This window comes from Humulus lupulus, chromosome 2 (assembly GCF_963169125.1).
Source record: "Humulus lupulus chromosome 2, drHumLupu1.1, whole genome shotgun sequence".
Classification (NCBI taxonomy): domain Eukaryota; kingdom Viridiplantae; phylum Streptophyta; class Magnoliopsida; order Rosales; family Cannabaceae; genus Humulus; species Humulus lupulus.
The window spans coordinates 293789757-293813609 of NC_084794.1; the positions used below are offsets into that span (position 1 = coordinate 293789757).

Sequence of the window (23853 nt, forward strand, 5' to 3'; positions counted from 1 at the left end):
CCTTTTGACTTATGAAAACCTTATCACTTCAATAATTTCGACTTAATCATCTGCTAGGCCTATTATCCTTATGTGTAAAACACTCACACCAAACCTTAGGTCCATATGACTCCATACCCAATAGTTATGCTTACCCGATCGAGCGTAGCGCACTTATGCTAAGCTCGTTTTAACTTTGCATCAATACCACTGATTATGTATACCTCCCATCAAGAATTGATCTAATGGTTCTAAAACCATTTTTACATCATCAATGAGACCTTAATCATACCTCGATTACATTTGGTAAATCCATAAATACTCAATTTTACACCGAAATACTAGTAATCAACATTGTACTATTTTTCACTACTTAACCTATTTTGCCTTCTATATCTCACTTTCATCACTTAATTCCATGCCTTGTCCATATTTTTCATACTTTCTTATATCTTGAGCACATCAAACACCCATAAAAGACAACTCAAATGCCACAAGGTTAATAATATTGAGCATACATATAGACATCACATACACAACTTTTATACTTATACATGATAACACTTATAAGAATATGCATATGCTCAAATTATACATATTGTATGATATGTAATGCAATGCAATCATGTGATTATTGGCTATATATATCAAAATAATGTGGGTGCTACAATAACCATATGCTATAATCTATAAACAACATTTACAGACTAAATAAAAAAAAAAATTTGTATTCTTGTAATTTTTGTAAAATTCTGTATTTTTTAATTTATATTGCTATGCGTAATTTTTCACAATTTTTTTAAAAGATTCATCTTTTTTATAATGTGATTAAAAATGACTTTTATATTCAAAATATTTTTAAATAATAGCAAAATAGACTCTGATTTTATAAAATAATTTATTAAATAATATTATTTAATTCTAAACAAAACAAAATATAAAAAAAAAATATATTTTTATCAATAAAATTAAATGGATTAAAACAAAATAAAACATTTTTAAATTTATAAAAAATGCAGATAACATTTAAATAAAATATCAATAACCCTAAATCAAAAACTAACCATAACATTTTTGTTGCTTTTTTTTTAGTAACTAGTTTTTTTTTTTTTTTTTTTTTGTGATTTTGGGTAACTAGTTTAGCTGCTAGTTACTACTATTGCTATATTACTAAAAATTTAGTAACTTGTTACTATTATGTTATTAGTGACATATTTTCCACTTTCTTTGTTTAAACTTAACCATTAAATTAAGATATTATCAGGCTTTAACATTATTTTTATATATATACATCCATAATTTTTATAGAGGAATTGAGGGAATAAGTAGAACCTCTACATTGCTTCTTCTTTTTTTTAGTACAAAAATCTATAGTTGGCAATACAAAGCATGTTTCTTTCTCATATAAACTTCTTCTCATTCCTTAGTACTACAAGATATTATCATAGAGCTTCAAATAAATATAAACCAAAAGCAAAGAAGTGGTTTTCATTTCATATCCTTTGGTAGAGAGGTTGCATTGAATTTTCATAGCAACAATCTTCCCTTTTTCAAAGACCTCAGCAACCAAATTGTAAAATATTATATTAAAAATTAAAAAAAAAAATATCCAGGGGAAGCTGCCCCCTCGTCACTTACTGGGTCTAGGTCCACCTATATCGACAACCTTAGCAACCTCGTTCACTCTTTTTGTCTTATTAAGGACAAGAGAAATATTAAATACACTCTATGTTACACTCTCTTTTGTACTATCTTAAATCAATAAATGATACGTGGATTCCATTAATGATTTGAAAAAAATATTAAAATATAAAAAATTGAATAATATTCGCGTGTCATGCATGAATGAATAAGAGTGCAACAGAGAGTTTTCTTAGCACTTCCCTAAGGACAATTGTCCCAATTATAAAAGGGCTACTCACCCAATAAATAAGAGGAAGAGACATCCATGAAGCTTGTTCAAAACTTGTAATACTATAATCAAGAGCAAAAGAACAATTATTTCTTTCTCTATTGTGTTTTCTTCTATATTAGCATTAAGCATAGCTTAGAAATTTAGTATTTTCTCAAAGATTTCATAGCTAAATTCAATACTAGAGTGATTATCGAAAAAATTGCATCAACAAATGTTTGACAAAACCAATAACAATCCATTTAAATAAGGGTCATTTAGCAAAATGATCTATTTTTTATAGTTATTTTGCACTTTAGCCTAGTTTTATTAATTATTTCCAAAATAGTATCTCATAATTTAGATAGCTAGTCGAAAATTTAGACAGGTAATCGAAAACTTCAAACAGCTGGTCAAAAAATTTAGGCAACCAGTCGAATTTTAAACAGAGATCATTTTGCAAAAGATTATCAAAAGTAGGTTAGAGTACAAAATTACTTAAAAAAATATATAATTTTCACAAAATTATCTTTAAACAATGTATCACCATATTAAAATTCAAACATAATTTGTTTAATAAGCAAATAAATTGCAATACAATACATCTTGAATATGTTTAATGTACCATATTATTTGGTATTGTATTATATTGAGTTATATTGTATAACATATCTTTATATAATCCTATATTTGGTATTGGATTTCACTATATTGTAGTATATTTATATATAAATACAAGTTAATATTTAATATAGTACTACATAAAAATTTGAAATACAATACAATACAACTCAATATAATACAATACAGTACAATAGGTCATCGCATCAAACACAATTTTTATTTTTTATTTAAATATATCATATCCATGTCGTGTTTACTTAACAATGTCTATTTATATTTTATCATTTCAATAAACTTCAATATTTTTTTGAACATATTTAATCATTAACATGTTACATTTAAACAACGATTTCCTTATGAAGAACCAATTTTCCAATACAAGCAATTACATTCTTGCAACATTTTTGCTAATTAATAAAACAACAATGCCATATTTATTTTTTCTTCTAAACATTGGAATATTGAAAGAAAAAAAATGTATTAAGAATATTTGCATGTGATATGCTTCCTTATAATATAAGTTTAAACAACTTTAATGGCTACTCTTTATATGTTTGATGCCAGTGTGTCTCAATCATGGAGTGTCAAATATTCTTGAAAAGAGTTTATATGTAAGAAGAATTATATTGTCTGCCTTGAAATAAATAAATAGGTCAGAAGAGTTGTATTTTTATTTATTTATTTTTAATTTAAATTAATAAAGACATTCACATTGAACTGTGCACAGCACATAGTTTAGTGGCTGACGATAATAATTAGAAAACAATATTAATCAAAAATTGAAAGGAACAAAAATATGATTTTGGGTTTGTTGTATGCACTTTCTTTTAGAGAAATAATAGTAAATGATTCAAAATAATGGTATAAAAAATTTAATGTTTTTATTTTAATTTTTTTTTTTAGAAATGATCATTTTACATTGTTGACTACCTAAATTATTTTTTCTATTATTTATTTATTTATTTCGGAGCGTATGAATTTAATATATCATTTATCTATCATTTTATATGTATATTAATTTTGTTTAATTAGTTATATTTAATTTTGAAGTTATATTTATTTTTTAAGTTTTCCATGAGTTGTTGGTATATTATTTTCCAAGTGGTGTATATATTTTTTATGGTATGATATACATTTTTTTATGAGATATTTAGTTTTTATCTTATTATACATAATGATAGTATATAAGTTTGTATCATGGTATATATAATTTTGTTAGTATAGTATATATACATATTTGAGTAATAATTTTGTAAGTTTTGTTGGTATATTATTTTTCAACTTAATATATGCATATATTTTGTGGTATGGTATATCATTCAACAACCCATAAAAAATAAAAAATAAAATCAAAATAACTTTAAAATAAAAATTAATTAAACAAAATACATATATCATAATATTAAAATATTTAGAATAAAATAGTAATTTACTAAAGTGTATATATGATAATATGTAATATTAAAAATGTGGTTAGACTATTTTACTACAAAATTAAAAACATGATATATACTTACTTTCGTACACCATTAATTAAGAACCATTTTGCTTTAAGTCGTTTTTTTTAATGATGCCTTGCATGACTATATAATATATTGTACATATATGTACACTTGGTGCTATTTATAAAAAACACATTTATGTAGGAATGATATGATCCAACCATTATTAATAGATAAGGGCATGGTTTATGGCAAATGTTGTAAATTGTCATCAATTTAATGTTAAAAATTTATAATTTAATCCCCAACTTATATACAAATATATTTATAGCTATCATATGACAATTTTATTGGTCACGCACAACTATATTATTTTAATTATTTAAAAAAAAATTATGAACTTAATTAATTATGAAGTGATACGTATTGGTTCAACCATCACTTAATAGATGGAGATTGATGGAATAATTATTTTACTAACTTTTTAGTAATTACCAAAATAATTAAACTATGAATTAATTAAAATGCGGAATGGTAATTAATTGTTTACACAGAAAGCAGTTCTGTTGGAACAGAACCCGAACTTGTCACGACAGAACTGAACACAATAAATAGACAGTGCAAAAATTAAAGAACACTACGAATTTTTACAAGGTTCATAAACCCTTTCAGATAACCTACTCCTTGGAGCCACGCCCAGAGAATAAAACCAATTAATAAAGAATCACAAGTACAAAAACATTGATTTAAACAAAACAAGACTCCCTCTTGAGATTTGCCGCAACTTGTTGTACTTCTCTTCACTAATCTGATCTTGATTGAAACGCTCAACCACTTGAACTCCCTTCAATGGGCAACGAGTGCTTGTATCCTCCCGACGCAAGGCTTGTAAAAATCTTCTCCCGAAGACTATAAACGTTGTGTTCAAATTACAATGTGTATTCACTCATGAACATGGTATAAACTCACCACTAAAAACTAAACACACATAATTCTACAAGATCACATGAATACTTATGATCTTGAATACAAAGATGAACTCTCACAAATATTACAATAAAACTCACGAATAGTGCACCAAAGAGTTCACTTTTCTCACTGTCTTTAGAGCCCTATTTATAGTCTTTTTCGTGCTCACAAAGGCAGAGAAAGAATTCTTCTAATAAAGGCAAGAATCACATTAGTTATTATTGATTGATGAAAAGTTGCCTTTTTTAGAAAATGCTGATTCGACAGATGCGATGTCGGTGGGGACAGCTCAGACTTGTGTCGGATCAAAACAAGCTCAAAAAGGAAACAACAATTAATGACATTAAGAACTAGTTTCCTGATTGCAATCATTGAGCAGCACGAAAATATATCAGCAAATAATTCAAAAATAACTTTGGGTAAGTACCAAATATTTGCAATATACTTTGTTTCCTTTATAAACAAAATAAGATAATATAGGCTAAATAAGGAAGCACATTATTGTCCAAAATTCACACAAAAGGAAAGTGTTTTTCCGAAAATTTCAATAAAGGAAACCAAACAATTCCAAAAATTATAATAAAGGGAAACAAACATTTCCAAATATTATAATAAAAGGAAATAACTAATTCAATCAATTTTATCTTTAAAGAAAAAAATATTTCTATAAAAATACCAATTATAGGATTAACATACTCCAGAAAACTTAAACACAAAACATGATTAAATAATAATTATTTTAAAAAATATAATAAAAGAATAAAGTAATGATGAGTCTCGTCCACTCTTAGAACGATTCACATATTACTTTAAGAACGTCGATACCCACACACTAAGATCAACAAAAGCTCAACCCTTTATCTTCACATGCAAATAACATGACTTCCAATGAACAAGTCTCCTAGACAACGACCAACTACGCCAAAATATGGTTTAAAAAATTAAACACATGACTTCTTTGACTTTTTAATCACATCATCATCACATATGAATGAATTCACGTAGACCCCGAGCTAAGGTCGACTAGGCCCGCACCCAAGACCCCCTTAGCCTAATGACCTATTTTTTTAGAATTATTTTGAAAAATATTACAAACGTTTATGGTCTGATTGATTTGCAATTGGAAAACTGTATTTTTGAAAAGTGAGATTCTGAAATGAAAATATAAATTTAGTGACTAAAACATGTTTATGAAAATATGATTGGTTCAATATCTGTAAATTATTTTTGAGTTTTAATACAGAATCTGTGAAAATAGAGAAAATGTGATTTTATTGTTTTCTACTTTCCTTCATAAAATCGAAATTCTGATTTTGATTTAATTTTTAAATACAGTCTACCAATCATGTATTTTAACGGGTCTACAAATTTTAAAAATTTAAAATCATAAAGTTGCACTTGCATCCAAATTTGATACCAATCACACAATTAGAAACTTCATACAGAAAATGTCCTTAATCTTTAATATTTCCTAGGGTCCAATCTTATTAATGGCTAACCCTATTTTTTATTGTCGAACAAACTTTTTAGAATTCTCTTAAATCTCTTCTCTGTCTTTCTCCATTATGCTTATACTATTGTTGATCTACTAATCAATAATTAATAGTCAAGGTAGAGGAAACTCAATTGCTACAAAAATATTGAAATAAAACTTTATCATCTAACTTTAACTCTTCATTTTACATGTCAATCAAAGTTCAATTAGTAGCTAAGAATGGTCTCCTTCAGATAATTGGAATTTCCTTATTCTCATCCATATATAGAATAATATAATAAATTGAAAAAATAAACTTATTCACCGTGACCAAACGCATCTTCTATAACTACTTTTGGATGTTTTACTGAGCGATCCACCATTTACAAACATATCGTGGTTGGCCTAATTTTGTCCAAATTAAGCTTTCAAAAATTGACAAGGCATAGGATTCACATTAACCCCGAATCACATTTTACTTTTGAAAAAAATAAAATTTCTTATTAAATAAAAGAGGATAACATTGTCCTCCTTATAGCTGCAACTATCTCATGCTCCTTTTAACTTTTTTTTTTTACTTTGAAAAAATTTACTTCATAAACTTCACATAGTTCATGTAACGCCCGAAACTCCAGGGACCGTTACGGTGTGCCTTGTAAACAGTGCTAAACTCACTAACCGAGTCATTTGGCCAAAATCGTGAACTAAGTATGATTAGCGGTTTAGGGATTAAAAACTTTGGTTAAGATGTAACGTTTCACTAGAACGTTTAGTATATACATTGGGATCCCGAAAATATAATTTTAGAGTTTATTACATAAAATATTTACAACAGGCCGTTCTAAGCGGAAAAACAGGGTTCAACCCTAGTTCCACTTTAAACCTCGGTCGTGGCGGACGAGCAGCTGCATATGTACACATCATCACCTAAGCTCTTCAACTCAAGGATGGTCCAGCTTCCTCTTGCCTTTACCTGCACCACATAGCACCCGTGAGTCGAAGCCCAGCAAGAAAAACATAACACTATACATAAGCATTATCAAATGATTATCATTATAATCACACTTAGCGTAAAGCTTTCAAACCAATGAGTGAACATCACTTGATTCAAGAGGGAGAGTGGCTGCTAGGTAAGCCACTAGCCTCCAAGCACTTATTTCATTCATCGACCCTCGAGGTCGGTCTGGCATTAATGCTCTTTGAGTCATTCAACGCTGATGGTCGATTAGATCTAATCTCTGTTGGCTTGCGTGATCCACGCTATGGCCGTTCTGACTAATGAGTCAGCGCTATGTGACCAGTGTCAAGTATCACTGCCGAACCTGACTAATAAGTCACAGCTTCACAGCTGATATTAACACCTTTGCCAATTCTGACTGATGAGTCAGTGCAACGTGACCAGTGCCCAGTACCACTGCCGAACCTGACTAATGAGTCACAGCTTCATAGCTAATACTAACACCTTTGCCAATTCTGACTGAAGAGTCAGTGCAATGTGACCAGTGCCCAGTACCACTGCCGAACCTGACTAATGAGTCACAGCTTCACAGCTGATACTAACACCTTTGCCAATTCTGTCTGATGAGTCAGTGCAACGTGACCAGTGCCCAGTACCACTGCCGAACCTGACTAATGAGTCACAGCTTCACAGTTGATACTAGCCCCTTTGCCAAATCTGACTAATTAGTCGGTACCATGCACAAGTAAGCAATGCTATCAATATGTATCATATGCCAGTTATCCAAGAATAGGGCATTCATCATGCTTACTAAACAGTTGCTAGCATAATCATGATCATGCACAAACCCAGAGACTCAAGCTCTGACCAATCTCATACTCATCATTCATGGCATGCCCTAATCATATGTTTCCCGTGCATCACATGCATCATACTTAATCATCCAGCATGCCTCAATAATAATCACATGCAAAATATCCAGCAATCCAACATGCACCAATTACAGCCATGCATGTCATACATAATAATCAGCCAACATGCATCAAGAATAGCCATGCATGTCATACTCAATAATCAACCAACATGCATCATAATAGCCATGCATGTTATATTCAATAATCAACCAATATGCATCAACAATAGCCATGCATGTCACATATACACAGGGTGCAGTTTTCTTACCTCAAAGTCGAGCTAGAACGATTAAAAGAACGACCCTTGAGAACGATCGACTTTTAATCCTTTAGCGGTCACCTAGTCATAACCAAATATAAGGTATCATCAATAAAAATGATCAACATAAGTTCCCAAACCAATACCTAGCCTCCGGGACATCAATCCCCACTTAACCAAGTAGTAGGATCAACCTCGAGCCCTATGGCAAGCATCCCTAAGTCAAAAATCCTATTCTGGCCAAATCTGCCTCTATGGGCCGCGACTCACCAGAGGCACACCGCGGCTCACCCTCCTGACAGAGCCAAACCCTTCACAAAAACGCACGTAGGCCGCGGCTCACCACAGCCGTGCCGCGACCCATTACCAAAACCAGCAAGCACCAGCTTGCTTTCCCCGGAACCAACCCTTCAAACCAGTTCCAAACCTCAACTTAACACCCAATTTAACCACTAAACATTATCAACAACTCACCCACATCAAAACCCAAGTTAAACATCAACTAAACTTCTATTAATTCCAACTATTTACCATGAAATCACAAGCTGAAAGTTTAAACCCAAAACAGAGTATAAACCAGAAACTCATGGCTGAACTTACCTCAAATCCGAGTTTGAACCTCCTTCAATGGCTGAACCAAATTCCTAAGCTTCCACCTTTGATTTCCTAGCTCAACTCCTCAACTTGGGCTCTCAAAATTCAAAGAAAATTGAAGAGGAAAACATGTACGGGAGAAGAAAGAGAGGGGATGAGGATGGGGCTCTGTTTTGTTCTGTATTTTCTACAGCCTTCAAGTCATATAAATCCTTAAGGTCAAAAGACCATAATGCCCCTAGGCCAAATAAATCATTCTAAACACTCCCAAGGGTAAAATCGTCATTTCCTGCTTATCTCGATAATTATAATTAACGCTATCCAATTCCCGCTATTCTCAATATTCTCAAACACCAATAAATCATATCCCATTACCCTTTAATTCTCGGTAATGCTCTAATCATTAAATTCACCCTGAGACTCACCCCGAGCCCCGAACTTAAACCCGTTATGACTAGACCGAACACTTACATCTCATGATCGTCTCATGTCGATTAGCTCGAACCAATCCACCTTATAATGTGGCTATATTAATTAATCACAACCATGCACCCAAAATATACAATTACACCAACAGTGGCCAAATTACCAAAATACCCTCACAATAATAAATTCTCCCATATGCATGCATTCACCATCATATAATAATATAATTCACGTAAACATGCATATAATCATTAAATACTATAATAAATTAATTATGGCCCTCCCGACCTCCTAATCAAGGTCCTAAACCTTATTAGGAAATTTGGGGCATTACAGTTCAACATCTATTCACACATGGAATGGTTGTTAATGTGGAGCTTTCAAAAGAGATCTAAAAATTTTTAAAATGTTTTATATATCTTATTATTATGAAGTTTTATGGATATGGTATTTGAATATGTGAGTCTATATTTGATAACCCTCAACTCACTTGCCTCCTTTGTATTTACTTTCTCATAGCCTTTAGGAGGCACCTCAATCATTGGTTCTTCTAACTTGGTTTTGCACCTTAAGAAAATAGAATTGTATTTCTCTATAGAATTTATTTTAGAAGTACTAGGAAAACTACCTAAGGATGGTTGTTGAACATACCCATGGGTTGACCACCTTGCATCTCCAACTTCCATTTTCTTTTTCACTCATTAGGTCATTAGTAGTATTTTATGACCATCTCTTCTAGCAATTCATACCCTTCATCAAAAGTCTTATCTACGATCATCTGACTAGAGCTTATCTAATTTTCACTTCCCTGAGCTTGAATTCAATAAACAATTCATGTTAGCGTGCCAATCAATCACAAACATTAAACATGAATTAGATAACTCAAATATAGAAAATGATTTTTTTTTTTATAAATTTGTCTTACTAAATATTAAAGAATCATGTCTTACTATATCATAATCTTATAGAAATAACTTAGAACATCATGACATCTAAATTCAAAGCAAATACAAAGATGAACAAAAAGAAATCCAATGAATAGTGTGACTCATTCGACTCTTCACTTATTTCTGCCTTCTAATATAAATTATAGGTCTCTAAAATCAGTGTTACAATGTAGTTACAGGCTCCTTCGCTATTAGGATTGAAAATTTTCCAAAATATTATTCATTAAACGCTAACACAAAAGTTTGTAAGTGCGCTGCGGCCGTGCTCATCTCTTTGTTCCGAGGAATAGTATAAAAAAAAAGTCTATTGTTGTATTTTGTCATTAGAGGCTTAATGCATAACGTTTCTTATTTATTATATTGATGCTTACCCTCCTATTATTATAGCTTAACTTTTGCGCCATTGATGATGTTTTTGAATTGAGAGCACCTCCAATGCTAAGTATTGGAGTATTTTTATAGAATTTGATGATTTAAAAGGGTTCTTTGGCAAAATGGCTTGTTTTTAAAGTCATTTTGCAATCTAATATAGTTTTAATAATTATTTGTAAAATGATCTCAGGTAGTTGAAAATTTAAAAAGGTGATCGAAAAATTCAAACACCGGTCGAAAAATTTAGACGATTAGTCGAATTTTAGACAGAAATTATTTTGCAAAAAATTATCAGAAGTATGCCAGAGTGTAAAATTACTTAAAAAAGATGCAATTTTCACAAATTTCTCTGATTTAAAATAATATGAAAAGCTAAGATTAAGACTCACAACTTTTATGTTTATGAGTAAGATTAATTTAAATATTATAAATGTCTAAATAGCATTGCAAAATACTAAACGAAAACTTCCTAAATTTTTTACTTTCTTCAATGTTCTTGTCTTATGAATTTCTTCCATCCAACTTTATATCATAACAATCCTAAAACATATCGAAAACAAGCATAAAAGAGAACAATATAAATATATATATATATTTACATATAAACACTAATAAAACATAAAATAATTTGACTTAAAAACCAACTAAGTTGCAAAGTAAATGACAAAAGGGAACAATATATAATAGTAGAAGAAAATAATAAAAGTAGGTAAATATTGTAAATATAGAAAAATACAGGGATCAAATAGAAAAGATCACACGAGGCATTTAAACGAAACGCGGGATTCGGAGGCCACATAAATTGTGGTTCCATTTTCTTATTTTTATTTTCTTTTAGAATTTGATGTAACGGACTCATCATTTTCTCTCTCCTATTTCTCTCTCTCCTCCTCTCTTTCCCTGCTTCAGAGGTCAGAGCTTCCTTCTTCAACATATATGGACCAAAACCCTGAAACCCAATAAATATTCTCGTCAATTTCACAGCTTTCTGGACGTTATGGAGTTGGGTTTCTAAACCCATCAGCCATTGTTGCAGTGCGCCAAGATTAACGTATGATTTTCATCTCTTCACATTCTTTTGTATGGCTTGTAATAATCATATACATACATGTGTATATTTCTTTAATGGGGTTTGTTTGGATCGGATTTCTATGCAGGAATTTGAATTTGGATATCCATCTATCTTGGCCCTGCAAGAGTTTATATAGTATATATATATATATACATATATTTTTGCCGTGCAATCTAATGGGGATGTCATCTGATAACATTCATGGACTTGTTCTGGCTGTATCATCAAGCGTCTTTATCGGGTCTAGCTTTATAATCAAGAAGAAGGGTCTTATAAAAGCCGGGAATACTGGAATTAGAGCAGGTTATTCGATTTCGATTCTATGAATTAATTTTAGATTCCTTGTCCAACTCCAAATTGGGCATATTATCATAATAATGTATATGGTCATGTCCTTCTTACTTTTGGTCTTGTTTGATATAATGCATAGTCCAATGGAGGTGGCCTTGGTTGGAGCTAGAAGTGTTTTTGGTGTTTTCATATGGGCTCTTTTGTTTTGTATTCACAGTATTATAATAGCTAGTGTCTGTGTGGCTTTTATGTATTCAGGGGCTGGAGGATTTTCGTACTTGCATGAGCCTTTATGGTGGGCTGGGATGATAACCAGTAAGTTTTGTTAACTAATTTGTTTATTCTGGAAAATTTATATAAATTTTACTTTCTCATTTCTTTGTTTATACTTTTTGGTCATTTTGGAAAATAAGATTAGATTAGATAATTTTCATGTGTTTTGATTATGTAACTAGAGAGTATTAGAAATATTAATCCAACCATATAATTTAGTCTCATTGAAAAATTTGGGATGATTTTAGCCTAGGCATCTTTATCTTCATATACAAGTTACAACACTAGTAGAAAGATAAAAACAATGCTTATTTATATCCATTATTCTTTCTTTTTTAAGAAAAAATCTGATTTTCCTTAATATAATCCAATGCAATCCTATCTTACTCTTACAGAAGAGATAATGTTCTTTATACTTATTATCCTTGAAATTATTTATTGTTTTTTTTGGTCATCATACATAACATTTAGATAACTTTTCATTATGCTTCTTAGAAGTTAGAACCACAAATTTCAAATTCAGGAGAATGCAACTGTAGGGTCTTCTTTGGTATAATTTTTATAGTCTGCTTCCAGCAGTATGTGCTGAATTTTAATAACCTTGGTTTTCCCATTGTCATTCTAATTCTAATCATTTACTAGGTCTATTTTAATTTTAAGTTTTTTTTTCTTAATAGTGATTGTTGGGGAGATAGCCAATTTTGCTGCTTATGCATATGCTCCAGCAATTCTTGTAACACCGTTGGGAGCTTTGAGTATTATTTTCAGGTATGCAATATTTTGGTATGAAACTCTCTGAGCCAAAAGAAGTGATTACATTTTTATGCGTACTACAGCATATCAAATGTTCTTTTTCCACTGAAATACAAACATTTTAGTGCATGCCTATTTTTATACAAGTAAATTCACTTCGGCTTATTGAAGTATCTGTATTAGCTTGGTGCTGATTTGTCATTTGAGTAATTATGTAAAGTTTTTATTATGCAGTGCAGTGCTTGCTCATTTTATTTTGGCGGAAAAATTGCATATCTTTGGTGTCCTTGGTTGTATTCTCTGCATGGTAGGCTCTACAAGTATTGTTTTGCATGCTCCGCAGGAAAGATTAATTACTTCAGTAAAGCAAGTCTGGCAACTTGCTACTGAGCCAGGTTTATGTCTTGTTCATGTTTTTCTTTTGATCTCATAACTCGATTGATCGTATTTTCAAAATTGAAACTAGTTTTTCGTTTATTGACTGGTTAGGATTCTAGTTATGTATCGCTTTGATGTCTCAAAATTGACAGAATTCAAATTCTTTCTGAACAATAACTTTTTGCTATTTTATATAAGATTGTTTCTGTGTCTTATAATAGGAGATAGATTTGAGTTTAGGCCAGTGCTGATTACATGAAAACAATGATTTTAGAATCGAACTTATGTAGTCTACTCTAATAAACTTTTTTTTTTTGTGAACAGGTTTCCTTGTGTACACTTGTATAGTTCTGATTGTGGTTGCTGTGCTTATTTTCCAGTATGTTCCACATTATGGGAAAACCCATATGGTGGTGTACGTTGGAATTTGCTCTCTCATGGGCTCTCTCACGGTTTGATGCCCTCTATTATTTTTCCTTTTATTTTTGTTGTGGAGAAATTTGACATTTTTTTTAATATTCTGTTGTAGTCCTTATGGTATTTGTCATTCATCTGTAGGTAATGAGTGTGAAAGCATTGGGAATTGCTTTGAAGCTGACATTTGAAGGATCAAACCAGTTTATTTATTTCGAAACATGGTTTTTTACAGTGGTTGTAATAGGCTGTTGTCTTTTGCAGATAAACTATTTAAATAAGGTATTTACCTATGGCTTTAAATTATGTGCTACAAATACTGTGAGTCTGCCTAAGTCAGTACTCTCTTCTTAGGCAAGTTTAGGCTCGACCGACCATGGATCTTATCCTATTTTCTATTATCTTTCTATATCAGTCGATTCACATCATTTCTCAAAATTAGGACTCTGCTTATTTTGTCACTCACTCAATTGAAAGCTTAGAAAACCTACCAATCTAGCCATCTATATGCTATTCAATCAACCTTTAAGATAGCAGGAAGACATTCTATCAAATGCTTCTTTTTGACTCGGTTACATCTTTAATCTAGTTTAGAAATTAATTTTTTAAACTATGTTCTCTACTACAACCATCATTTGAATGTCTAATCCGTTTTACTTGGATGCATCTTTGCAGGCCTTGGACACCTTTAACACAGCAGTTATATCCCCGGTCTACTATGTTATGTTTACATCATTCACCATCCTTGCGAGCATGATCATGTTTAAGGTGATTTTAACAAGTTTGTCTTACAAGTTTATGGAGTCATTTTTGTTTGTTGAAATTGATATTCTTTAAGTTTTTTTTTTCCTTCTTAAATTGTACATATAGCCCTAGCCATGTTCAAGGTGCAATTGAAGGTCCATTTCAATAGTCTGAGATGGAATTTTTGAAAAATTATAGCAATAACCACAATTCAAACATAATTATGTATGCCATAATAAATAAATGGTCATTTGACCTATTTTTTAAAGTCATTTTGCATTCTAGCCTAGTTTTAATAATTTTTTGCAAAATGGTATTTCATAATTTAGACAGGTGTTCGAAAAATTTAGATAATTGGTCGAATTTTAGACAGATGCCATTTTGTAGAATCAAAAGTAGGTCAGAGTGCAAAATCACTAAAAAAAAAAAATGTTATTTTCACCAATTTCTCATAAATAAATACTGTCTTGTTATTCTCCTTATAATGCTTCTGGAAGAGAATTGTGCTTGTCATAATCTCAAATGTAGAATATAAGACAGGCCTGCAAAGGCCAATCAATGTAGTGCAAACTGGACGTAATTATTAGAGTTGTGATAATTACAATTTTAGCCTAGAACAAAGAAGCTTATGATGTGTTTCAAACACTTATAACACCTTTATAGCAAAATAGGGTATTTAAGCTTATATCTGATTCAACATAAAATGGATTTTTATGATACAAATTCAGTATTGATAAGCTATTTTAGATTGGAGTTTCCTTCATGTGCTCCAATATAAACAAGAACTCAAGGTAAAAGAATTGAAAGGTAATGAGATTATTAATCTTGCTCTACTTTTTCATCATCTTTAGAAGCTGTCTTGGGTTTTATACTAAACTTTTAAGATTTTACTTTGGTTCCATCTAATGTTTTCACAGAACCCAGATTAAAATCTGTTAAGGTATATAAGCTTTTTGTTAAACTTGCTTCTTACATAGAAAGATAACTTGTGTTGCATTGCACACATGTCACATTTTGCTTCATAAATTGAATTATATCACTTTTTGTTTGCAGCATCTTTTCTGGTCTTTTATGATCTTTACTTTATCATAACATTTTGCCTTTTCATTTCTTGAATTGCAGGACTGGGATTCGCAAAATGGAGCACAGATAGTGACTCAATTGTGTGGTTTTGTCACAATTCTATCTGGTACCTTTCTTCTTCACAAAACCAAAGACATGGGAAACCCTACACCAGGCGAGACACCGGTCTTCCGAAGTCCAACTCACCCTATTGTACAGTCAAATCCACGATAGCTGGCCGCGGAGATCGACTTCAATCAGCATTTGCAGGATTCTCTTTCACTCATCATAACACTTGTGACTATACAACTTTCCAAAGTTTAAGAATGCTTATAGTTGATGCAAAGAAGAGTAGAAACTAGAAAGGTTTTAACAATTTTTTAAGCTGAAAGATGACTTATTGTCCTTTTTTAGTGAGAGCATGTGATACAGCTATGATTTGTCTCAATGTTCATGTGAAAATATGATCACATATTGTTCAGCTAAGTTTAGAGATTCAAATTCTTAGTTTTTTTTTTGTTAATCTTAATTCTATCTTTTTTTGTATTGAGCTTCATTATGACAAAGACACTGAATCCTTTGTAGTGAGCTTCTAATAGTGAAGAAAAAGAAGAGAAACTAAATGTAGGAGATGGCTTAAGTCTGAAGATATATTTATGTAAGATTCTTAGATTTTCTCGTAACTCTTTCTGCCATATAAAATAATAATAATAATAATAATAATAATAATAATTTTTTTATTTGTATATTTATATTTTTATTGCCATGGAGAAAATCTCAACAACTTGAATAAGCAATCTACAGCTATCATTTATTTGTCAATTTAACCCGTGAGATAGGTCCCGTGGGGAACCGCCCTAATGGGGTAGGAGTGGGGGATATGACTCCAGTTTCAAATAGTTTACGTTTAAATTGTAATTTTATTTTTTTAATATAAATATTTAATATAATAATTTATATAAAAATATATATTTCCTAATGGTGTAATTTATTGTTTTTTTTATTATTTTATATTAAAAAGTATTAATTTTTTTTATTTATTTTTATCAATTTTAGAAAAAAATAAATAAAACTTTTTATTTAACGGGTACCTGATAAGCCTCCTGACCCCGCTCCGCTTACATCCTTTTTATCAATATATTACTGTTGAGAATGAGTTTCATTACATAATTTATAATATTTCATATTTAATCAATGTAATTTTACTTAAGTTGTGGGTACAATTACAAGTTTAATGGTGCATATTAATAAAAATGTGGAAGAAATTCATTCTTAATGGGATTACATGCAAAATTATTATTTAGGAACAAGACTAAGTTTTATTTTATCATTTAACATGTTAATTTAATATTAATTTTTTTTAACATAGTTATCATATTAATCATTCGTATAACATGCTAATTTTTAAAATTTCCCTTTTAAAATGTTTAATATTGTAAATATAATAAAAAATAAAAATTAATAAGAAAGTAAATTTGAAGTATGAATATAACCTATTTATTAATTTAATTTTAATCATATCAAATGGATTAATTTTGGATTAAGTACATTAACCAAATTTTGATCTATCCTCAAGCCACAATAAACATATTAAGACAACCTATATGTAGTTTTAGAATATAAAAGTATTTTTCCAATAACAATATCATTTTTTTAACCAAAAAAAAAATCTTATTTATGGATCACACAATTTAATATTCTAATAATTGTGTATATGTTATTATATCATTGGCGATGGTACAATAACTTTATAAATACAACTCAAACTAAGTACATCTCAAACAAAATAGTAAAATACACCTCATTTGATAAATAAATAAATAAAAAATATTTATTAATAATTACACCTCATATATAATACACTCCATAAATTTATAGACACACCACAAACTAAATATACTTTCCACGAATTAAAAAATATATTTATTTATAATTTCATATTTTTTAAATTATCTTCACTTTTAAATTTTTAAAACAAATGTATTTTTATAGACATTTTCAATAATCAAATTATAAAGCCATCTTATAGTCTTTCATGGACCTAACATTAGAAAGAATTTTTTTTTTTTACAAAATTTTAAGAAATTTTTATGGTAGGGGGAGCCTACTGGTAGGGTTGTTTTGTGTTATCAACCTGTGAATATTTTTCGACGCGATTTTTTTTATAACCGTGTATATTGTAGTTATTTAGAGCATCCTGCAAATTTTTAGAAAATTTTAAATAATTTACAATACCGAAAACTAGTTTAAAAACAGGTTGTTGCACGGATGACTAATTTTTTTATGCGAATGAAAATAACATGTTTGAACCTAATTTTCGGTAATGTAAATTATTCAGAATTTTCTAAAAATTTGCAGATACTCTAAATAACTACAATATACACAATTATAAAAAAAAATAACGCCAAAATTTATTCATAGTAAAGCTCTTTTTCAAGCCCCTATCATAAAAATTTCCTAAATTGTATATTAGAATATAGCAAACCTTTCTTTTTTAAATTGAGATTATTACAAAGTGTAACCATGTCTAATATCATATGTGAACGATATTTTGTTTCAAAAAATACATTAAAATAAAATTAAAAATAATTAAAAGTTTATTTCATGAGAGGTCTCCAATATTTTTCAACAATATCACTTAGGTGTCTATTTTTTTTTCTTTAAAAAATATCACTTAGATCCCTCTGAAACTAATAAATGTGAGGACTTAAATGATATAAAAATAAAATTTGAAGGTCTATTGTGATATTTTTGAGAAAATTGCTTTAGGACAAGCTGACAAAACAGCCCAAGTTCTATTGTCGTCTTCTCCTATATTCACTACTTTTCTACTCCAATCCCAAAACAGAAAAAGAAAAAGAAAAAAAAAAACTGTTTTCTCCAACTTCTAACTACTCTAGAACTTTCACTGTTAACTCAGTTAGTTCACTTCAGATCAAGACTTTTTATCCGGGTTTTCATATCTGTTGTTCTTGCCAAGTTTTCCGAGAAAATCGTCTTCTGGGTGTTGTCAATTTTCTGACTCAAGGTAAGAACCCTTCCAATTATTGATTTTTTGATCGATTCTGAAGTTTTCTCCATCTGGGTATGTCGAATTTGGTATTGTTTTGTGTTTAAGCTATTTGGGATTTGGGTTTTAGGAATTTTCTTCGATGCAATACAACTGGGTTTTTTGTTAAGCTGGAGATCGATTCTTGGGAAAATCTAGTGTTTGTGCCTAATGATGCCCGGAAGAAGAAAAAAATGGACGGAGGCGGAGGAGAGAACCCTGATTGATAAGTATGGTGAGATGGTCTCTGATGGGACCCTTGCGAAGATGAAAACAAGAGAGAAGAAGTTTAAGCCTATTGCCTCTTATGTGAACTCCATTCATCATGTTCAAGATCCTATTGCCCATCCATGGCAGTGGTCTTGGAAGGACGTTTCTACTAAGGTTCAGAACATGAGGCACCAGTATTTGTTGGTGAAGCAGAAGATTAAGAAACAACCACTTGAGTGTAATAATTCAAGTGGTGGTGGTGGTGGTGGTGGTGGGGAGTGTAGTGGGGGGGAGGAGTTTGATTGGGTCGAGGGGCTTTCACATTGGTCAAATTTCTTGAGATATAAGGAGGTTTTCGGGGATGTTGGGGTTGTAACTAGTAATGGTAATGATCTAATGGCTGTTGTGAATGGAGAAGGCGACAGTGGTGGAGGGTTTGTTGGAGGTGGCATGGGGCTTGTGGAGTTTGGACAATTGGGTCATTCTGGAGATGGGGATTTTGGAGCAGGGATTGATGGGGTTGAGAATGGGGTGATGGGTTTAGGTTTTGAGTATGATGGGGAGGAGGCAGAGGGTAATTATAATGGAAATGGCCGGGTTCGGGAGGATGGAGATGATGGTTTTGTGTACGAAGAAATGGAGCCAAATGGTAACAATTTGAATAGAAAGAAAAGAAAGAAAAAGGTATTGAAGGGGATGGGGAGGAGGACCTGGGGGCTTCTTGGAATCCAGTTAGGGAAGTTGAGGGAAACTGAAAATCGGTTTGAGCACCGCGAGGTGGAAAGGGAACGGGAAAGGCAAAGGAGAGAGAGTCTCAGGATGGACCGCGAGCGAGAATGGGAACAAAGATGGGTTGAGAGGGAAAAGAAAAAGGATGAGAAGGAGAAGTGTAGGGAGAAGTTGCGTATGCAGAGGATTCAAGAGTTGGAAGTTATGGAGAACGAGAGTGAAGAGAGGGAAAGAAGAAGAAGAGAAGAGGAATTAATTCATGAGAGGGAATGGGAGGAGAGGATGAATAGGAGGAGATTAGAGTGGAAGACAAGGATTGATGAGATGTTGAGTCAGCACCGGGCAGAAATGGGCCAGATGCAGTCCCGAATTCTTCACGAGCAGCAAAGCCTTACCAGCCAGTTACTTGGGATTGTGTCTCAGTGGACTACTCATCCAGCTGCACTTTCTGATCATACTAGCGCCAGCAATCATTATCTTTCACAAATGATGCAGAATCTGCACCATGTGAACAGCTTGGTTCACGACGATGCTAGGGTCGAGGCTGAAAATCAAGATGACCAATTCATTGTTGATGGATGATGGCGTTGCCTGGAACACTGATTTGCTCAAGTATGCAAGAAAGTTTGCATTAGAGAAGTATAAAGGTCAGCTGATTGTTAAATGGATTCTTATATATATGTACTTTACATTAGATAATGCTGTACACAGATCTGTTCAGTATGAATGCTCTCTAATAAGGACCAGAAATTCACTCTATGCATTTTTCATGTAAACCATATTATCTAAAATAAATAATTTTTCCCCATCTTATAGTACCTGTGGATTACTAGTTCAGATAAGATTTCTACTAGTTGCTACTAGCTAACATAGTAATCCATACTAATTGGAGCACTGATGAATTTCTTCTCCTTTTCTTTTATTTGATTGGACATTATTTTAGCTGAACGAAATCATGGACAGGAACCTATACAAACTAGACTAGCGCTTCCAATTGTTCTAAGAAATAATAATAAAGGATTATACCTTTTTAGACAATGTGATTTGTCTCATTAACTGTTTAGATAGTGTGTTTTGATAAATTACTTTTTGGACTTTATATTTTGTAAAATGGTTAAAATAGAACCCTAATCTGATTTTGATTAATGGTTTTTCAACTAAAATCACAAATAATTTACCAAACTAACAATACAGAATAAAAATAAAATAATTCTGCTTAAAAATTGTGTTGTAATATTCAATTTTTTTTCATCAAAATTGAGTTTAGGGTTCTATTTTAACCATTTTACAAAACATAGGATCCAAAAAGTAATTTGTCAAAACACAGGATCCAAACAAGTATTGTGACAAAATATAGGTTCAAAAAAGTATAAACCTAATAATAATAAAAAAAAACTATAATTCTCCTTCCTGTTTTCAGCTCTACAAGAGACATTTCTGCATACCTGAAAATCATGATTCCCTATTAGAGATATATTGCACAAACATCAAACCTGATAAATGCATGGAACATGTAAGTTTTAATAAGCCAAGCATTTTCATTTCATAACTAGAAATCTTTAATCTATTGAGTGGAAGAAAGACAATAGGGAAGAGGAATTTACATGTTTTGCTCAATAATAAATATAAAAAGAAATTATACTTTAAATTCCAAGCATGTGGTTTCCCAACTTTTAAGTCATTATATGTATGATTATACCTTGAAATAACCTCACACTTAATGGACACTAATTGTATTTCTTGTATTCATTTTTTTGGCCATGCCTGACTTCTGTTTCTATGTTAATAATTCTTTCTTGTTACTGTTTGTGGGATGATATTGCAAGAGGAGAGGAATATAATCATGGAATTAAGAAAGGAGAAGATGTAGTCTGAGAGACAGGAAAGATGGAATCAAATCTCATTAGTTATTAATTGTTGTCTCTTTTGTTTTTATGATCTTGGAGTTATCAAACCTGTTAAAAGTATACATTCAATAGATTCATAGTTATGCAGATGAAAATATTACAAGCTTGATACTGTAATTCAGTATCACAAGGCTGAATATTCTTTAGCCAAGTTCTTGAACAATTGCCGGTCTTTCTCAAGCTCAAGCTCAAGCTCAAGCTCAGGATTAAGTAGCTGAATTTTCTTTCATTTTATTTTTCAACTACTGGTTCTGTTTTCAGAACAGATTGCATTAGTTTCCCTGGTATCCATATTGTGCCATTTCACTTTAAGGTGCCATGTATTTTTCTGGAGTAAATTGGTTCAGAAAAACTATATTCACAAGAAGGCAGCTATAAATGTTCAATCATGACATTATCTTGAGCAATGAATTGAACAATCAAGCATATATGGTTTATACCTTTTCTTACCTTGTATTTTGTCGGATTTGCTGTATTTACTTTGGAGCTTGTGTTTTATAAAATGATTTAAATGCATCCCTAAATCTAATTTTCGTTAAAGATTTTTTGAACTAAATCATAAATAATTCACTAAATTAACAAGCATGTATTAAATGGGTTTATACCTTTTCGTATCTTGTATTTTGTCGGAGCTGTGTTTACTTTTTGGAGCTTGTGTTTGTAAAATGATTTAAATGCATCCCTAAATCTGATTTTCGTCAAAGATTTTTTAACTAAATCATGAATAATTCACCAAATCAACAATTCAGAATCAAAGTATTTTTGTAAACTATAACCCTTGTAGAGTTTTGCCCATGAACTATTTTTTGTGACAAAAATGACCCCTCAATTATGGAAATCATTGTAAACATGCCCCTTTTGTTACATTTGGTTCATTTTTGTAAGCACTTTGCTATGTAGCCACGTGTTACATGCTTAGTTACGGTACGATGATTTATTTAATTAACTGAAATCGAGTTTAACTCTAAACATACAAAAATTAGTTCTAAGATTGCAGATACATATTCTCAAAATTTGTCATTATATCACTATCTACGTGTCTTTGCTTGTTAGGACTATCGAATTTCTTCACATTGGCGCAAAATTAGTGCTACATGACCAAATTGTTAAAATAAATGAACGAAAAAGCAATATAAATGACACATTTATAATAGTTGCTATAGTTCAGAGATGATTTTTGCCACTAATCATAATTAAGGGATAAAATTTCCTATTTATCCTATTTTTATTCTATGATCATTACTAAAGATATTTTGAGTAATAAGACAGAAGCACTAACTTTATTGGTATGACTAAATTAGGCTTGAATAATTGGATTACCAAGTCAAATATTTATTTCTTTGATTCATTATCTCTTGTCTTAGCATTGTATAATTCTACGGTGTATAACAACGAATTAGGAGTTCTTTTTTCCGACATTAAGATTTTATTGTCTAAATTTTCAAGACAATCTTTTCCTCATATAAGTCACAATAATAATGTTGCAGCTCATGAATTGGCTAAATATATTCTTAGATTAGACAATGAGTTTTTTTTTTATAGAAGAAACTCTTTTCCCTATTTGTAAATGCATTATGTTACAATCTTAATATGAAAAAGTATTTTGTGACAAAAGAAAATAAAAATAAAGATAATGCTCATAAAGTTTACCATTACTTTTACAAGCAGTCACTTAATAATAAAGGTAAGCGAACAATCACTTCAATATCCTAAAATCATTATCCATTTCTTATATAAAATCTAAATATTGCAGATGTTTTCTGATCTTTACAACATTGAATTCTCTTATATATAAATCTCAGTTTGCTACCTTGAATTCTCTTATATACATTGAATTCTTTTATCATGATATATTATTTGCTTATATGAATTAAACTAAAGTGAGTATCCATGTTGCTTACTCTGTTTTGCTCTATTCTTCCTCCATTTTGCTACCTTTAATATATTTCTATGTCTCTGAACTCTTTTATTTATAATTTTTTGTGCAAGTATTTCTTGCATTTTTTTTTGGGTATGTATATGTATGCATTAAACTCAATTATAATTTGTTTTATTGATAAGAAAGTATAAGAGGGCTGAAACAATGCAGAATTTATAATGATAAGTCTAATCAAGACCTTGG

General features: G+C 30.9%; 2 protein-coding genes across 2 annotated transcripts; both read left to right on the forward strand.

Annotated features, from left to right (window-relative positions):
- Nucleotides 1-11677: 11677 nt before the first annotated feature.
- Nucleotides 11678-16519, forward strand: LOC133819854 (probable magnesium transporter NIPA1). The gene is made up of 9 exons (XM_062253222.1): nucleotides 11678-11900; nucleotides 12007-12224; nucleotides 12471-12527; nucleotides 13163-13253; nucleotides 13473-13633; nucleotides 13941-14068; nucleotides 14175-14312; nucleotides 14706-14798; nucleotides 15897-16519. The coding sequence occupies exons 2-9, from the start codon at nucleotides 12098-12100 to the stop codon at nucleotides 16068-16070; spliced, it is 969 nt and encodes a 322-aa protein (XP_062109206.1). The 5' UTR covers nucleotides 11678-11900; nucleotides 12007-12097; the 3' UTR covers nucleotides 16071-16519.
- Nucleotides 16520-18657: 2138 nt separating this feature from the next.
- Nucleotides 18658-20637, forward strand: LOC133819855 (uncharacterized). Its single transcript, XM_062253223.1, has 2 exons — nucleotides 18658-18864; nucleotides 18977-20637. Exon 2 carries the CDS (start codon nucleotides 19057-19059, stop codon nucleotides 20404-20406), a length of 1350 nt encoding a protein of 449 aa, XP_062109207.1. The 5' UTR covers nucleotides 18658-18864; nucleotides 18977-19056; the 3' UTR covers nucleotides 20407-20637.
- Nucleotides 20638-23853: the final 3216 nt, after the last annotated feature.